The sequence below is a fragment of the Echeneis naucrates genome, chromosome 6 (genome assembly GCF_900963305.1).
Source record: "Echeneis naucrates chromosome 6, fEcheNa1.1, whole genome shotgun sequence".
In the NCBI taxonomy this organism is placed as follows: domain Eukaryota; kingdom Metazoa; phylum Chordata; class Actinopteri; order Carangiformes; family Echeneidae; genus Echeneis; species Echeneis naucrates.
This window is the reverse complement of record NC_042516.1, coordinates 13,882,621-13,902,258: the sequence shown is the minus strand read 5'-3', so window position 1 is coordinate 13,902,258 and position 19,638 is coordinate 13,882,621. Positions and strand designations below refer to the sequence as shown.

The window sequence follows — 19,638 nt, the reverse complement described above, 5'->3', positions numbered from 1 at the left end:
TTTCAGTGGTTTTCACTGATACGTTGTCAAAGCAGAGCTAACAACGCAAAGCTACACATACTTTGTTCTTTTTAGCTATGCGACTACACAATAAAGGAGGATGTATCCCAGTATCCCAGCATCTTTATTGATCCTTGACCTTTCCAGTTTCATGCAGGCATTCATGCCCACATTTCCTCTGGGCCATTTCCTCTCTGTTTTATGACCAAACATTGGCAAAACAAAGCTACAGGTCAACTGCAGTCTGTGCTGGTAATGAGTGAATGTTAGGGTGGTAGCCTGCTGAACTGATGAAGTATTACCATTTGCTAATTACACAACTACCACAATAATTATATTACTTTATAATAATTTTAAACAGATGCATAACTACTGACCTCTAATGGAAATTGTTACCTGTGCTTAATCTTTTTTTGGTAATGCAATAAAATCACACACATTACCTGCAGATTTCAAATGCCAATTGTTCACATCATTCGACATGACTGATGTTGGTTTTCACATGTGCAAAATGATTGAATTTGTTTTAATCCCAGAAACAAATTGTGCAGATTGACAATTATTGAAAACGGACATGAAGAATACAGGAATAAGTTTGTGTCTTTCTCCAATTTGAGTCAGTCCAGGCTGTTTGATAATGCGTCACTGTTACTATCCACTTGCTTTTCCTGCATCAAAGTGGTGGTGGCGATGTAATCAGCGTAAAGTGATACTAAAAGGAGTGCAGAGGGCCTCAAGGCAGATCACACATAACACTGTCCAAATAAATTAGCGCAGCGTGGGAGTCCCATTTCGGCGTGTTTGTATGTGTTTGCCAAGGATTGTATGGAAAAAAGAAATATACAAAAAAGAAGCGAGACAAAATGAAATACTACAAATCTCACGCTGTCCTGCATGAAATTATGACTCTACAGCGAACCCCTGGAGGCAAATGGAAAATTTACTTGCTGCTGTAACTCTAAATTTAGTAATTGTTGTTGTCCTTCAACTACAGTTCAGAGGGGTCTGACCATGTACTCTGATTGTGTAATTGTGTGGAGCATTTTTGTAACTAATTTTAACAATCTACTTAGTTTGCAAGTAACTATGAATACTCGTACTAGACATGGCCTTATTTTTTGACTTTTGGCATAAATATGTGCATGCACCTTATGATCAGTGTGATTTTCGGCATGGAACAAAATTTTTTGTTTATTCCTTTTAATTTCACGCACAATTTATCCACTTCTGACGACAACTTACCTGTGAAAAATTAGTGTCGTCACAGCCGTAGATACTCTGAATTTCAAATCCGTGTCCTCATGTGAGTCCTAATCCATAGATCCTTGGCCAGTTTCTAACCAGATGATGCTCGGTGTTTTCCAAGATTGGATGTTTTTTCCCTCAGTGACCTTTGCTCTCTCGTATCATATCTGAAAATCCACACAGGTCAGATGCTTGTCTGTCTGGAGTGGTTCAACGTTTGACTGAGAGTTTCCTTTCCCTTGTCAGCTGAGTCTGTCTTTTCAGGTTCTTCAGATGGAAGTATGCATCAAGAGGTCTTCCAGTCATTTCTGTCACGTTATCAGTCTGTCTGCTGTCAGTGTATTATTTTCAAACGAGATCTCTCAAACATCCTCAGATCTTTCTGTCTCTATTGTTGTATGTCTCACTCCTTTCGCTGATTTTCTTATTCATCTCATAATTTAAAGTCTCGCTCTTTCCCTTCAATGACGCTGTCTTTCTGCCTCCCTCCCTCTCTCTCTAAATCCCTCAGTTTGGGCTTCAGACAGGAAGTCTTAGTATGTGTTTACATTCTGCTGTGACACATTCATGCGTACTCATGTCCAGTATGCACACAAACCGAACTCAAAGCAGGCATGCACGAATACATCACGTTCATAACTTTTACATATCCTCTTTGATTTACAATGTGGGTGCATAAAGTCCTTCACCAAGCCATTTAATATTGTTTTATATAAGGCTTACACTAAAAGGACCACAAATAATGGAGGCTCTACATGTCCAATTCCATGTCTGTGAACTCAAACACATTATGGTTTTCCAAAAAACATAAGAAACTCTCCAAATACAACAATTTTTAAAAGGGTTCATAGCAAAATATGGGCGTGATGCAATACCTGCTGTCTGTCATGACAGTGACATATATCTATATATAGACACACACAATCAAAAAACCTGATCATCTCTCTCTCTGCCGAGCTTTGGATGTTTGGATGTACTTTTCCCCATCTCACTTATTTTTACTAAAATGGCAAAATAAATGAAGACAGGCAATATCTTCTAAATGGTGGTAATCACTTCTCTCCAGATGATTAAAATTGTTTCAGTCAGTTGCTTTAAACCTCCACAGGCAGTAAGAAATATGCACAAAAAATTGATATTGGAAAATACTGGGAATGAAACAGAGACTGAGAATAAAAGATGAGGAGGTTTACAAGTGAAAATAAAACTCTCAGTTGATAGCATATACAAATTTAATCCCACCTCTACAAACTTTATCTTGTAAAATGGATGAATATAATGTCCAGGAGGTTTGTTTCAGATTAATTGCTTTAAACAAAAACTGAGGTCCCATTTATTTCCTGATGCCACAGCCTCAGGCACACAGAGGAATTATTTGGTGTGATATTAAATGTTACCTATATGGTTCCTTTAAACCTTAGCAGCAAAACACATATATTCCTGACTAAAAGTTAGAGTCGACTGTAAGGCTGAGTCTGTCCTTTTGTAATGTGTCTCTGGACCAAAGCTCCATCCATCTTGCAGAATGGGACAGGTCTGTCCCCCTCAGTTTCCTGTCAAGAGGATCATCATCACTCACAGCCCTCCAGCCCTCCTCAGAAATATCCGGAATAACGGATGTAAGGAGAGGAGCCATGGATAAACTTGTTACTCAGGACAACGAGCACAGAGAAAAGGTGCAGGATGGGGACAGAAAGCGAAGGAGAAAGGGAGCGAGAGAATGGAGGAGTTGTATGAGCAACAACCGGACTCAGCAAAGATAGGATGACAAAAACAGACATGTGTATGCACTATATGTGTTCAAGTGCAAAAATAGTTCATCTTTGTGCCAATTCAGCCAGGGAGACGGGAAATCTTTGTTTGTGTCAGGAACAGTCTGCATATTGATGATGAAAAGGTTTCTGCCTCCTTGACTGCCACACACACAAATATATATATATATATATATATACATATATATACTACTTGTTTATATTTTAAAGTTATGTTCAGGACAGTGAAGCTGTAACTATACACCTTTCAGTTAAAGAAGAACATTACTTTGAATGATTTTCCCAATGTGATGCTGAGTTCAGGCTTTGTGCCACACACAAGATAAATCACCTCATTATGGCGCACTAGCTTAGCATTTTCTACACCAATAAACAGTCATTGTTGTTTCCTGTAGGTCTCTATATGAGTGGTATCATGCTCTCAGATAGCTCCCTAACTATACATCCCACAGCCTTTATTGAATTAGTGGGTTAAGAAATTGGGAAAAAAAATTATGTAAGTTAGGGCTGATTCTGTCAACAACACATCACGCAACTTAAAAGCTACATCTGAACTTATTCCCTAATGATTGCTTAACCAAATGCCCCACTTGCAGAGCATGCACACACAAGGCCACAGACTTTGTGATTTGCCTCAGACTCTGTTTAATTCACTGTCAGACTGACAAGACACAGGTTAACAGTTCTGTCTAAATGACAAATCTATGTGCACATGCACAGAATCACGTAATCACGTTGTCACACAGATACATTTGTGACACAGTTTTATGACTCCCAGTAGCAAGGTAGTAGTGGTGAGTTTGATGTTCAGCCTGGTCTGTAAACTAACTGTGATGAATCTTGCAGACTTATGATGATGCTAAATCATTTAATGTGTAATGTGCTGAATGCCTGACTGAACACTGGAGAGTCAGTACACGTGTGTGGTTAGCACACAAACATGGGAAATGTCATTTACATTATGTGTTTAGGGACAACATGGCGGTGTAATGGTTAGCGCTGTCGTCCCGACAAGAAACAGAAAAAGCAGCAGGAGATGCATAGATTATGTGTTTACAATTTTGACTTGGCAGAGTATTAATGTGAACTCATCAGATGCAGAAGAATGAAAAAAAATATATGTAAAAACCCAGACTCACACTCACCAATTAACCTAAACATGCGTGTTTTTCTTTTGACAATGAATCGCTTCGTACAGATAAATTATGAAAATATGATTCATCTGGCTCTCTGAGTCTTTCATTTTCATCACGATACAGATTCACATACAGGAAGGACTCACTAAAAAGATTCCAGTTTGACTTCAAATGTTTATTTTTAGACAAGTGAGTAGATGCTATGATAGTACAGACTGGAAAAACCATTAGAGGGGATTTTACATACTGTGCACTGATTTGTAACATGTGTGTGTGTAATGTGTAAATATATACACACACACACACAATCATAAACACACACATACACAGTCAAATTGAAATTTTATCAAAAATAAAGTTCATATATAATAAAATCCTGGCTGTTTACATTCATTGTTCCTTGCAATCTTTCCATCTCGCAGTAAAAACAGAAGTATAAAGAGCCCTTTGGTTCTCACAAAGTAAGGAAATTAACACAGTGGGCCATAAACAGGCACTTGAATCCTACCTTAGTATTTTATAAAATTCAGCTACAGTCACAATACAGTCCACAAGTGAAGAGGAAAAACTTAATGGTACTTTTTGTTTAAAACAAAAGTGTAGTTACCTGCGTGTTGCTGTTTTTGTACCAATTACAATAAATAATTCGTTCAACTCACATTTTAAGAAAAATCTGAACTCCCCTGAGTTGTAACAAGCTGTATTGCTATGACACCTTAATCACTTAGTTACTGCCCACTAGTTTATGGTATTTTTCCGCACTGTTCACTTTAAATATCAAAATATTTTGCTGCCTTAAGTTTAGCCTTCACAGTTGATAGATACAATGTTGATAGATGTTTTCAGTTCACCCTGACACTTAGAGGATAACAGCTGTCTTGCACTTAAAGTTGCGTCTATGTGCATATATAATTGTGTCCACATCAGCCTATCTCCTCGTTGTAGTGCAAGACGTAATAGTCGTGGACATACATTAAGATGGCGAATGGCTGACCAATGATGATGGATATCCACACTGCAGCATTGCCATAGTTACCACGCAGAAAGCGACCGACAAACCAGGCTAATGGAAGCTGATGAGTGGGAAAAAAAAAGGTAATTAAATAAACACAGGCAATATTTTTTTTTAGTACTAATTGCAGTCTAAAACGTTATTGTGTATTTGGGGGGATTCTATTGTTTTTGCTTTATGAAAAAGCAAACTATTATGAATGATGAATGAACATTCAACAAAGAACAAATGGCATTTTTGTCATTGTCTATTGTCCCGCCATATTTCCCATGATACACAAAACATGCATGGTAATGCAAATAAGGTAATCAACTAAGTAAATGATGTTGGGACCAAGGCCAAACATTGAGATGACATTTTAACATATCCTGTAAGAGTCAAAGGGAAAATCAGCACTTGCCTTTATTCAGACTTTTTGTGTGATCACCTTTAACCTCACTATGGTCATTATTCGGTTTACTCTGATTGTAATTCATACAACTTTAGAGGAAATCATGAATTTCAGTGCAGAGTTTGTATAAACTTTGTTGTCAGTGCTAGGTCTTACCTGCGCCATCATGCCCAAGAAGGCCCAGAATCTGAACATCCTAAGAGGAACACTCACCAGGTACTGAAACGATGATGGACAAGTAATTTCATTACAATCTGTTCGGGAACATTTGCTTGGTTGAGGATTTATAGTTTTGATGATATAGACGGGGAAGCACACGAGCTGGAGACTAGTCTGCAGTATGTAGATAACATCACAGGTGGCTAAGCCCTCAGCTCTTACCTCATGGAAGAAAGCTGACAAGAAAAACACAGCTGATTGGCTGACCATTTTACTGAATCCTCTCCTCAGCAGAGGTTTGTAAAAGTGGCTGGAAGGCAAACAGAGGTAGAGCTAATCAATCCATATACACACATCAGTGCTGAAATACTTATTCACCATTTTTGAGCTTCTTAAATGTAAGAATTTGTTGTTTGACGAAACACAAGGAGCATGATTAATGTAATTTCCTACACTCCAATATGTCTAAGTGTTAAATGATAGAAAGTTGGCTGTCTTTTATGCCTCTAATACCCTTTTATTTGGTTCAAATTGTTTAAATATAATTTTATTGCACTTTCTCCTGCTGCTCTGTACAGCATACATACACCTGGTTTGAGGCACTGTTGTGTATCATTACAGCTTACTCTCACATCTGGAGGAATGAGTCTCCCATTGCATCAATGTCTCCTCTTTGTCTTTCTCACTGAATCAAATATGCTGCCATCCCTCGCGGCCCACTACTATAAACTTTATTGCTCCCTCACACAGTAACAGTTAGTGTGTGAGTCACTCACCGTAGACACCACTTGTGTGTGGGGATGTTCCAGTTCTGCCAGAAATATTTCACTGTCTCAGAGTTCCTGAAAAAGGAGTCAGGAAAGTGTTGAAGCCTTTCAGAGTCTGAATACAGGTTCAATGGGCAGTTTAATTAATTTAGACAAGACATAAAAACTACATTATCAAGTGGAAAAAGGGGGGGGGAAAAAAAAAAAACAACCCCATAACAATTATCCACCAGTGATGAAAATGAGATTCTATCATCAGCAAAGGTACAATAAACCAAAACAATGTGTTAAAAATGTAACTGAGTCTAGAAATCAAAAAAGTCACAATGGTTGTAAAACTCTATGAAAATATACTCTCAAGGTGCTTTACCCCAAAGAACTTAAATCGTCCACATTTTTACACAGCATACATTTTTCTGTTTTCTTCGATCGTCTGCATACATATGCAAGAACCAGGGCTTGCAGAAACTTCAAGCTTCAAGTCCTTCAGCACAATACAGCACACCTCATAAAATTCAAAAACAGCACAGACGCACAAACCTACCACCAGTCACTGTAAAACTGTCTGTCGCCAAAGCGCAGCAGCTCAGCAGTGAAATTCATTGATGAGTGGAAGAACCAGTAGAAAAACATCAGCCACAGGAGGTGATTGGGAACCTAGAGATGAGCCAGAGGAAAGGAACATTAATGTGAACAAGAATTAAGTACACAAGCAGCAAAAGTAATTACAAGACAGATTCTGATATAAAACTCAAGCATCTTCTTGATCAACAATAGTCATGATAAGATATAGTACGTTTTCACGTATAGCGAGTTGAGTGCTACATTACTGCAGACATGAAATTCTCAATTTGTGTAGCAGGAATATTTTTAAAATGTACTAATAAAATGGAAATATTCCAGTGATTCAGACTTTAATGTGTTTATTTGCCATAACTCTGACTTTGGAGAGGTGTTATAATTTTACTGATGTCCTACTGGAAATAAACATGAGTTACCTTTTTAATGCAAAACAGAATAGCAGAAATCATCTTCACGACTGTTACTTATAGTGATTATTGACATAGATATACAGATATTCTAACCCCGTGTGAGGCTGTGTGTAAAACCACTGAAGACTAGAGACTAGACTGAAGGCTAGAAAGACTCCATGTGGTTGGTTTTAACTCACAGCTAATCGTAAGAGTCTCTCAGTCATTCTGGACAGATCCATTTCCTACAGAGGAAAACAGAAGCAGAGACCAATAGGTTAAAAAATACACAGCTGCATTTATCAGAATACAGCATGACGGAGAACATGTTGCTCTGTGCTGTTCTAAGGTCTACTGTAATACAGTTTTTGTCACCTTTAGTGGTTTCATCGAGCTTTGAATGATGGGAATCATCCACTGAAAAAGCAAAAAAATGTGTTTTAAAGAACTGTTAATTCGTCTCTTTCTGATAGTCAGAGGCATTTCATTTAAATGTAGACAATGACGTTGACGTTATTAAAATTTGTTTATCACAAGATAGTACCTGCTGAGTGAGACCGACTGACAGCTGGGTGAAGAACAGCTGCGGAGAAAGACAAACATTTATAAAGTGAGTGACGTGCTAATAAAATGTTCTTAGACAAACACAGAAGAAAAGTGTTTTACATTAACACATGAGACAAATGCTGCTAATATTCAGCTACGGTCTTCGATCCCTTAGCTCTCAGCTCTCAGCAATTTAGTTGTGTATTATAATTAATTATAATATGTTATAATCAAACACTGCAAAAATAAGAGCGAGTACCTTACTTGAAATTACAACGTACTTCAAAATAAATTGATCCCCCTCGTTATAGTGACTTGCGAAAAATGTTACACTCTTTAAAGTGGTGTAGGGAAAGTTGCCCTTTGGTAATGCTTCACAGAAATGCTTTTAGTAAACACCATTATCATGAAAAGGGGCCCCTTTTTCACTTTTTCACTTTCACCGATGTAAGACATTTCCTCACCATTTCGAACAACCTCCTCAGCAGGAAACTCATGCGAATTTTAGAAGAACGAGGGAAGTTGAGCTCGTAGCACAAAGTCGGTGCAAAGACAAAGTAGTACATGTCTGCAGAGACACACAGTGGAAGTTCATTTGTAATTTTATCCTAAATGCCTAAATGAGACATGAAACAAACACCAATTCATTTTCATAGAAACAACAGCCAGGTGCATTCAACTACCTCTGATGGTGAGGTTCCCTGGATAACACACCTTATGGTCACCTCCACTGAAATGTTGTGCTGAGGGACCTGAAGGAACAGTAATAATGATAAATGAGCACTAATACCGATCCACCGTAACATTAAGACCACCTTCTTAATAATACTGTGACTGTCCTTACCGGTAAATAAGTACGGCTTATCGGTAAGGTCATTCTCACACATTTTTATCAGAAGCAGCTTTATCTTTTATATATACTCTTTGAGCTACACTGGCTGCTGTTATATCAGCAGCGTGCCATCACTCCTCAGTGACCTTTGACTAAACACTATCGCCGGTTAATCAGATACTGACCACTATAGACGGGAAAGACCCAAGGTTCATTGTTGCCCTGATCCAGCTCTCTATACATAATAGTTTGGCCTTCATTAAAGTCACTTACATCCTCACTGTTGGCCATTTTTCATACTTCCAACAAATCCACTTTGAAGACAGTGTGTTCACTTGCTGCTTATATATCCCACCCACTGACAGGTGCCATGGTAACCAGGCAATCACCGTTATTATTATATACTTTTCCTGGCAGTGTCATAAAGACATATAAAATCATGTAATCTGTTCAAAGTTATGGATCATAGAAACATAATGTTGCAGCAATAAAAAACAAATGAACAATTAAGTATTGTTTGCTTCACAGCCAGAATTTGCAGTTTGTGATAGTTTAGTTAGGGAAATATACATAAAACATTACTTTTAAACTGAGGAATGTAATATCACAAGTATGTCATTAGATGTCACTGTAACAGCATGAGCAAGCTCTTGTAGGGGCCTGGGTGTTGGGGTCACATCTAAACAAATTTGGGTATTCATAGAAAACCAACTAAAATGTGCAATGTATTCATTTAAAGTTATGTCCTAAATAGAGTAAGCAATCCCTCATCAGAAACATTTGTGTGTGTGTGTGTGTTTGTTTGTGACTTACATGACAGTGACCTGACTAGTTTCTTAGCCTTTGCAGTGCTTAGCTCTCTGCACCACATGTTGACATCTTTATAGGAGTACAGCTTCAGGAAGAGAATGGTATAAGTGCCAAGTGCAACTGCACCACCAACTAAGATGGAGAGAGACAGACAGACAGACAGAGAGAGAGAGAGAGAGAGAGAGAGAGAGAGAGAGAGAGAGAGAGAGAGAGAGAGAGAGAGAGAGAGAGAGAGAGAGAGAGAGAGAGAGATCATAGTTGATATTGGATCAGGCTGTTGGGCTGTTGTGCAAGAATATGGATTGATATATACTGATACACTGTGTGGATGTACACACATGAGACGGAGAAACAAGGGAGAGCCACTAGAGGGCAGAAAATAATGAGGAAGAATGGAGGAGGGGGCAGAGAGGAAAAGAAGTCACGCAATCTGTGTGATGAAAGACAGAGGCACAAGTGGGAGCAGAATGAGAAAGAGAAAAACAAAGAGAGCAGAGGGAGGATTTAGAGAACGAAGATAGAAGGGAAAGAAAGAAAAGAAAGAGATGTTGTCATTTCATCATGAACAAACAAAAAACCATGCCCAGAAAAATAAATCACCTCTACATAAAATGACAGGAGTGTAATAATGCCAACGTTTTGTGTGTGTGTGTGAATGCCTGCACACTCATGCTGTACATACAGCTGCTGTCTCAAACTAATGTGGACAAAAACACTGACACAACTGCACAGACAAATAAAAATTTGCCTGTTGTGTCTCCAGGGTGAGGTGGAAGTCAAAACACAGCAGATTTCTCCTTTGACCAACTCTCTGTCTCTTTATTTATTGCACAAAAAATTATTTGGCTACCTGCATACAAAAACGCAAAAAAAATATAAAATAAATAAAACTACACTTGTAAGTTGCTTGGTGGGAGCTCATCGTGTTTTAAAATGAACAGTGACAGTGAACTTTACAGGTATTTATTATTTTTAAGCACATGGCTTAATGTATAATGGTTGAATACTGATTGCATAAGGGCAGTGTTACTTGTAAAATACAGTCATCGCACTAGACTTGGCACTTTAAAAGACAGGAGGAGGAGAAGAAGGAGGGGGGAGGAGGAGAGAAGAGGAGGGGAGGGGAGAAGGAGTGGAAAAGCTTCTCTTGGATTAAATCCTCACCATAGTCTGTGCCAAATCACACATTAAACTCACTATGATGACCACAGAAAAGGAAGAGATCTAAGTCTTGCAGAATAAGATAATGGTTGTTATGCCAGAAATCTGTGTGAAATGCTGATGAGCATGAAAAATATGGGTGGGATCTTTTACTATCTTATGATTCGATTCAATCCCAATTTTCGGGGCTACGATTCCATTCAAAGTCGATTTTCGATTCAAAACAATGTGATTCATAATGACTTCTGCTTCAATCTGTAGGTGTGAATAAAAAGGAACGTATCTGTTGGGAAAATTATCCGAAGGGACACTAATAATGCACGTCCTCCGCAAGTGAAGCTACCATCTGAGTGCTAAGGAGGCAGACAGCCTGCTGATGTGTTCTATCTTTTAATCAATTTTGGAAAATTTTAAATCAATTCTGAATTGTAGTAAATGAGAATCACGATTCTTATATGAATCGATTTTTTGGCACACCCCTAATGAAAAAGGTGTAGGGAAGGGTTTTTGCTGTGGAATCATTTAAACAGCGTTGGTAGAGGATCCGTATTTTACCAAATTACATCACACCAAGAACGTGTACATTTTTTTTCCTTGTGTCATGTCTTAGGAAATGTGGTTTTTGTGGTGAAGAAATAGCTCTTTATGTGACATTGGGATTTTTTTGATGAATGTTACTGTTACAGAACCTGCCTTGAGTCATTTACCAACCACAAAACAGCATCATTTAAGAGGGAATATCTGTATTTGTTAAACACAGTCATATTACGTACCACAGAGTGTACAGTATTGTGAATGTTTTGGGGAATTGCATGGTTTTGATCTGTGGCCATGGTTTCTGCCTTTTAGCCTGATTAAGAACTGGAAAACTGACCCTTAGATGACCCTGTACTGGAAGATTCCCCTTCTCTCCCCTCCCCTCCTCCTTTGAGCCAACTGGAAATAATCCAATCACGGCCAACTGGTCCATTACCACTAACCGACTCCAATTATGACTTTATATAAGACATGTCTCTTTACTGCACAATCAAACTGGTCAACTGTTTCTCTGAAGGGCAAGGATGTGAAAGTCCTCCTGATCTCTCATTACAATCATATTATTTTCAGTTTTATACACATGGCTACATTGCAAACCACCGATGAATGGATAACAATTTGGCTGCATAAGGCGCTACCATTTTCCAACTATTTGTCTCAGTGATGTAGTTTGCACCAAGGTTGTTGAGGTATTCAAATAGCAGAGTGAAACATCTTACCTGGGGTCACAGAGGGAACCAGCAGAACCACTGCAGCAGGAAATGTTAGCAAGATTGCCATGTTAATGTAATGTACCAGGATTCCCACAAGCTCACTGAATGAACCCTGAATAGAGAGAAACAGAAGGGTACGGGAATTTTTAGAAGACATCTTTACAACATGAACTTGTTAGTGTTTTACATCACTCTTCCCTGACTCATTAGCTGTCTTTTGCGTACAAAATTTTAACTCCTTTCTTTGTCGTTGAATTCATGGCTGAACATTAAGCTCTTTCTGCATTTGTTTACTCTGCTTTTAAAGACACGAGTAAAGCAGAGCTACATTTTCAGTTATGATGGCTTGGTAAAGTTTTGAAAGGCTTACAAGCTTCCATATTTGGACAAAGCCAAACAGACCAAAATGTCCTACATGCAGATGGTGAAACTAATTTTCCCATTTAGCATATGCAGAGTTAAGGAGGGTCAGCTAGTCAGTTGGTGTTAGAGAACAGTTTTAGAAAAATAATCCTTCTTGGGGGTTGCAAAAGTGCTCTGAATTTAGCAGTTCAGTTTAAATCCACAGTACTCTGATGTTTGAGCCTAAGTAGAATTTCTCCACTCACCTTCGACAGCTGCCGTTCCGTGTAGAGAGCCACCATAATAAATACATTGGACACTGTAAAAACACAATAAGAGACTCATGTCAGTTTCTTTAAAACAGTCCAGATTTCTTCTTCCCCCTTTCAGATCCACATCCCTCATGTTAACTAATGTTTTAACATGAGTGTAAAACTTTGATTCACTGAATCATATAATTAAATTTGTGGTTTAAAGACTGCATTTCATAGCTGTTTAAGCTTTTCAACTTTCCGAGCAGAGGGATGAAATAGAAACAACTTTGTATCTAATAGCTAAAATACTCATTAGATTTTAGAAAAGCAGGGCTAATTTCAGGACCTATTTCAGCCAAAAATAGCTATAGTGCTTTTGTTGCCACTGACAGACTCTCTGAGGTGCAAATTTGGTGAAACTGTGTGTTGATTTTCCCTTTTTCTCCTGCAGCAGTATCAGGTTAAACTGCAGTGTAACTCACTGCTGAATGAATATGGGGATACCACTGATATGTAGATTGCTCATTATCCTGACTAGACAAGGCTGAGTCACACTGATGGCACATAATTGCAGAATTTTAAGAGCCTAACCAGAGCGTTAGCGTGTCAATCTATCTTATCTCGTGGGAACAGATATGTAAACTGAATTGTAAACAGACATTTTGTGTCGTGGGCCTTATCCTCCTGTAATCAGTGCAACTATCCATTGACAATGACATACCAAGTCAATTTGTATATTGGTTTGGTGAGATGCTTGCTTTTCCTGATATTACAAGATGATTTTAGGAAAGATCAGATCACTTAGACACAGTTCTTTTTCCATTGTTAATAGGTAATGATAACCTATTATTTGTGCTGAACAACCTGGCTTTATTCAATCTTATCATATTTCTGTATGATAAATGCCAATGTTACATCTGTAAATTACAGATGTACAAGTTTCAGAATTTTCTGAATTCTCATATTATCAAACACAAATCACAGTCAGAGGACCAACTATTTGATTTCCTTACACTCACTGTTTTAACAAAAAAAAAAAAGAAAAACAGAATGGCTTTTAACACAGGGACAACTGATTTTCAGAGAATATGCTAATGTCATTATCATGAAACACCATTACAATATAACATTCTGACATTGTTAAGGTAATTTGCTCCACTGAAAGAAGCTTTGAAAGTGTATAATATGATAAAGAATGTGCTTGTTTTTACAACAGAGCTAACCAAATAAGATTTGGATCATATCTTTTTTTTTTTTAATCTTTAATACAGTAAGCACATTTGCCTCATACTGAAATGGGCAACAGGAGAAATACAGTCAAATCTTGTAATTTTGGACAAATTATGGGAAGGGATGAACTTGTTTATCAAACATAAGGCTGAGCTTTATGAGATGCTAAGAAATTTACTGTATTCTATTACTGATTAGTTATTTTCATCACTTTGGATACAGGCCTGTTCAGTATCTTTGACAAACAGTGACTATTATATTCACTCGTGCATGAAACTGAGACAAACAGCACCGTTTAGCACCTGTTCGATGCACATAAACCTTTCATCAGGTACCTCTAGAGCAGCATTTCAAAGACATTTAGAAAGCAACACACTTATAAGGGAGTTAAGTATCACATTAGCTTACATTAGAGTAAAATTCATTTGAGTTTGGTCACTCACAGGTCAGCTGGCTTAATGTAAAACTTCCTAGACTGGGTTTCCTGGATGTACCTACTTTGCAGGTAGATTACCATGAAGCATAGACTACGGCTTGACTCTGTGCAAGGGTGTTAGTGTATGGATGCTGCTGCAGTAAAGTATGGATTCCCTCTGGGAATGAGCTGATTTACTGTCCATGCTGTTGTAAACAGATCCAGTTCCACCTGTTTTGTTTTGGTTTTTTTTAACTGATTGTCATTTCCCTTAACTCCACCTATCTCTCCCACTCTCTGCTCTTCCCTTGAATTGATGCTTCCATTTTGCATCACCCACTCCATTCAACTCTTCTCTCTTGCTCCCCATTTTTATCTCACCGCCTCTTTCTGCAGCATAATGCCATCAAACAGTATATAGGGCAGGTGATTGTCCCTCTAGAGACACCGTGAGCTGCAGATTTTTACTGCAATATACAATAAAAATAAATACTGAAATACTTTGACTATAGCATGTGCCCCCTTTGTGTCTCAAAATAAGGCATGCCTTGAAATAAGGCTGATCAAACCACATACACTACTGTAGGGAAAAAAGATTGAAACATCCTTACCATCTTAAACGTTTTTAATTATTTTGCACAATTATGTAGATACTATAGTTTATTTTTAGTTAAAATGTGCTTGTTCATGTTTTCAAACAGTTACCTTTTCATTCATATTTTTTTTTTCAACAATAAACTATATGCACTGAAATGTAAAATTTATTGAATTGGTTGAAAGGATTGATATCAAGTCATCATTTGCATCAATAATAGACAGAAATGTTAACAAGTGTTCGACAGTTTCACCATTAACACTTGAATGCACTGTGTTTGATTTTCATGATGTTGATATTTGGGGCGGATATATTTAAAAGTTGACCTACCAATCACCAAGCATGCAGCAGGCCAGCTGTAGGGATCATTGAGAAACAAAGAAACAACCTGAACAGGGTCCACCAGCACTCCGTATCTGATAAACAAAACAAAAAAAGGTAAGAAAAACATTACTCGACAGGTATGGATTTTCAGGACAGTAAACAGCAACAGACTGCATATCTACAATACAACGGAATCTAATAAAGGAAGCCAGGGATTGAACCATCACCCAACCTGTTCCACCGCCTGAGCTATAACTGTCTGCTGTAAATAAGTTCATTTTTAAAATAGAACAACAAAGATATGCTGAAACATTAATAAAAGCTCTCTCTGTGAGCAAATCATCAAAAACATTTTTTAAGAATTTTGTTCTTCTATCTGCTGGATTTCAAACATTGTAATTTCTGTGTGAATGTCACTGGGAAACAGCAGTGCAAGAACCTGTATGACTAACTAGTAATAATTTATGCGAAATAGCCAGGAAAAAATAACCATGCTGTTCAAAGCTCACCTTAACAGGTTCTCTAGGAAGAGGCGAGCATTACTTAGCACCTGTAAAAAAAAAAAAAAGTAAAAAGTTTGATACACAATTGCCTAGTTATGTGTTTCTGTCACATAAAAATAACTTCTTCTTTCTCCATACCAATATTTCTTTCATCACTTTCAGTCACTTATTGAATAAACTTATCCTTCAGGGTAATGCTTTTCTCTCTCCTTCTACTGCTCCCCCTTTAATATATATGTATATATGTATATATATATATATATATTTATTTATTTATTATTTTTTTCTCTCTGTAGATAGCCTTCTCTCTCATTTCCTCAGATAATTTCCCTTCCTCTTTCCTCATCTCCCACTGTTCTTATTATCGCTTCTCCTCACTCTCCTTCTTTCTAAATGGATTGTAATATGTCATTACCCAGCACAAAAGCTCAATGCTTGGGGATGGGACAGAAGTTCAGTGGGAATGAAGGAAAACCTCCTGCGATGAACATAAAAATCTGTGTTCAAAGCCTGGATTAACAAAAAGACTTTGCGAGCCTCCTCTTTTGTGCCATTCTTATATTCTGCCACTTCTCCCAGGCCCAAAGGAGCACTGGCAGCACAAGATGTTGAGTTTGACATGACCTTATTAATTTTTTTTCTGGAAAGTTCAGATTTTAAGGACAACGTGGTTTGCAAGGAATTCCTCACAAAAGACAAGCTTTGATCATGTCACAAATGTGACAATCTTACACCAAAACCCCTAAATATCTTTAAAGCGCCTCCACATGTTTGCACAGTAACGTGGTTGTTAACCAACAGAGAACAGGGTTTGCAAATCTTTATTTGAAAGACAACACCTTGAAAAAAGAAAGTAAAAAGAATGTGGTCAAACCTGCAGCAACTAGATAAGACACGAGGTCAGACAAAGCAAGCCCGTTTGATAACAAGTGGGTATATGCATTAAAACCTGGATTTATGCTCTTAAATGAAGAGCTAAATCATAAACACTATATGTCACCTGCTGCAGTAGATAGTTGGACTTGGATGCCTTCTTCATACTGTGAACTGGGGGCACATACAAATCTTATGTCCCAAACACTCATACAGGTACTTTCTTATCCATACTATACATACAACTTACTCATGTATTCACTTTTATGTCTTTCCTACATTTATATTGCTAACACGCATTGTTTTGGTTAGGCTGGTTAACCAAAATGTGCAGTTCTTTGCGTGTGTGTTCGCTCATGACTTACCAGCATCACCACACACCAATTGAGGATTCCTCTGTAGTTACTGAAACCGCTGGCTGAACTCAACAGGGACTCCTGTGTCTTGTGACAGCTACAGAAACAGATGGAGGTACAAGTCATTAAAGAATAATACGATTTTAAAATTAGGCCCATTTATATTTGACACCCGGAGTATAGTCATAGCAGAAGAAACAATAGATACAATTAAACAATATGAAACTGTTGTCTTTCACAGATGGACAGAGATCTGTTTCAGTAAGAAGTAGTGAAGAAGAGGAAGAGAAGGCTTTTCCAGCATTGTTCATTGCAGGGCATTTTCTGATTGCTTTTCGTCCCTTTATGGTTTTAGTAAAGGGCAAGTAATTTTCTCCACCTCAAGACAGAGCTTTGTAGAAAATGACCTTACTGCCTTGGCCAAAACTCAAATATGCAAAATATATGCTTTGAGTTGCACTATGTGACTTGAAGGTTAATCAAGAGATTATACTGAGTAAACAATGGATTTTAGTTGTGGTTGAATTAAGTTCTACTGTTGTTAATTTCTTATTTATTTATTTTTAACTATCACTCACAGTTGTTACCCCTTTTATATATACATTTATAAAGAGCACATACTTCAACACTAGGTAGTTGTAAATCTGCTTCTTTTTATTTTAATTTTTTGATTGTATTTTTATTTTTTACAGGGGGATATTATAGTCTTATGTAAGTGGAACAAACAGATTAGTCCACATTCATTCATGTGGGCCCCGTTAGATACAGCCCTGATGGGTTTATCTTTGAGGTGAAGGGCCGATCTTTGGTTTCATTTTCTCCAGGGTGTACTTGGAACCCAACTTTCACCCCCCCCCAAAAAAAAAATCTCCCATTTTAGTTGGACCTCTTTTAGGGGAGGTGAAGTCGCAGTTGCTGAGCAGCTAGTGGGGATAAATGAATGATCCTGGACTTGGCTGGTGTTAATTCAACTGGGCCAGCAGCTGGAAGTCCAAGTAGCAACACTTACACTAAAGTTTCTTTCCTCACCTCAGCCGTTTACTTATGTCACAGTTGCTGCGTTTCCTTTTCTCGCTCTTTGTCGACCGGCCGACCGCCTCCAGGGACCGCTCCCGTTTCTGCCCCGGGACTATGTCGGTGCTGACCTCCGGGGTATCCGAGCTCCCGCCGGCCGCCGCAGACGTCCCGTCAGCCGGCTGCACACTCGCCGCTCTTCCCGCCAGGAGAGTCGCCCTTCTCCTGCGAGTGGAGACGACCCCGTCCGAGTCCCCCATGACGGCAGAGACAGAGAGGACAAGCCAGCGACAACTCTGCAACGCGTTTGGTTTGGTTTTGGTTTAGTTTAGTTTAGTTTGGGGACATTCCTGCTGCTGCAGGGACATCCAGCCGAGTTTGGCCCGGAGGAAGAGGGAAGTGTCCGCTCTGAGTCCACACTTCCGTACAGTTGACGGGGAGGAGGGCGGGCACGGCAGGCCGCTGCAGGTACACCCACACTGGGACACCATGTCTGTGCCCACTGGGACTCCTCCTACAGCACACTGTGCTGTTTAGAGTAATACATGAACAACATCCGTGCCCATCAAACCCATTTTGATAGATTCGTTTCCCATTTAAAATCCCATTTAAATATCTGTCAGCTTGACTGTAAGTAAGACACAACAGCTGCAGATCGGAAGACAATAGTTGATAAAACTGTCCATCCAGTCCATTAATGTCATTTTTCAGTCATATGATCCCCAGTTGATTAGTTTTTTTTTTCCTGATTAGGGACAAGTTGTCCCTTAAAGTTTCAGATTCAAAGTAAGAATGGATGTAAAAACGGACGTCAAGTCAATCTGTGAGTGATCTATGATCATAATACACCTATACTATAACCTATATTATATAGGTGTAGTGTAATGCAGTTTGTTGATCCTTGAAAAAAAAAACAGTAAGTAAGATGGCCCTTCAGATGGACACTTCTTGTATTAAAAACTCTTGAAAACATAATAAAGCATTGTTTAAACTGATTATTTGTAGCTAACTGGACTTTAAGTAATTGAAATGGCACCACAGTCTGACAGAGTAGAGCTGAGTCAAATCTGATGAAATATCCGTAGTAGGGAGAAACATTTTGAAACAGGAAATGGCATACCCTGTTTCATCCAGTGACATTTTCAGTGTGTAACAGGTATTGCAACCTCACACACCCATGACGGTGACTAATGTGGACTGTAGGTCAGGCCCTCCAGGATCCGGCACTTTTCACAATTTAGTTTAATTTTGGTGTGCTTTATTTTTTATTTTCGGGGGGTCTAAGAAGGAACATACGAGATGAGACTCAGCTTACAATAAATAAACACAATACCAGACAATGCGAAGTGATAATCTGATCTAGACTCTGAATAAATAAAGTATCTATCTGTCTGTCTCCGGACCAACCGGTGGTGGTAATCTACCAATGTGTTGCCAACAGCCAATTAAAACCAAAGAAGAAGAAGTTGCGTCTTAATTGACGCGGTCGTGAAAGCGTAGAGGCCTCATGCTAATGTCTGACAGCCGTCGCTAGCTGTTTTTGTGTTCCCACGACACAGTTCATCTTTTTTTGCGTTGATTTGAAGAGACTTTGAAAAGTTTGGAACCGCCGGAATTATGCGTTCATTATTTCGATTGCATGGTCGGGTCCTGGAGAGACTGGTGAGTTTTTAAAGCCGG

At 38.5% G+C, this 19,638-nt stretch overlaps 1 protein-coding gene across 1 annotated transcript; it reads right to left on the bottom strand.

Annotated features, from left to right (window-relative positions):
• Positions 1-3,792: 3,792 nt before the first annotated feature.
• dgat1b (diacylglycerol O-acyltransferase 1b) lies at positions 3,793-18,371 on the bottom strand. The gene is made up of 17 exons (XM_029505274.1): positions 17,974-18,371; positions 16,954-17,041; positions 15,722-15,762; positions 15,219-15,304; positions 12,661-12,713; positions 12,059-12,164; positions 9,645-9,773; positions 8,683-8,751; positions 8,464-8,567; positions 7,998-8,036; positions 7,829-7,870; positions 7,654-7,698; positions 7,027-7,139; positions 6,492-6,557; positions 5,938-6,025; positions 5,713-5,775; positions 3,793-5,226 (listed from the first exon to the last, which is right to left on the bottom strand). Exons 1-17 carry the CDS (start codon positions 18,216-18,218, stop codon positions 5,077-5,079), a joined length of 1,527 nt encoding a protein of 508 aa, XP_029361134.1. The 5' UTR covers positions 18,219-18,371; the 3' UTR covers positions 3,793-5,076.
• Between the last annotated feature and the right edge of the window lie 1,267 nt (positions 18,372-19,638).

What these genes read in the sequence shown, in the direction of transcription:
- dgat1b (XM_029505274.1), bottom strand. Translation starts at nt 18,218, where the DNA reads ATGGGGGACTCGGACGGGGTCGTCTCCACTCGCAGGAGAAGGGCGACT. An exon ending in TTCCTAGAGAACCTGTTAAG is followed by an intron (nt 15,305 to 15,721) that starts GTGAGCTTTGAA and finishes TTTGTTTATCAG; the next exon opens with ATACGGAGTGCTGGTGGACC. An exon ending in GCTCGATGAAACCACTAAAG is followed by an intron (nt 7,699 to 7,828) that starts GTGACAAAAACT and finishes TTTCCTCTGTAG; the next exon opens with GAAATGGATCTGTCCAGAAT.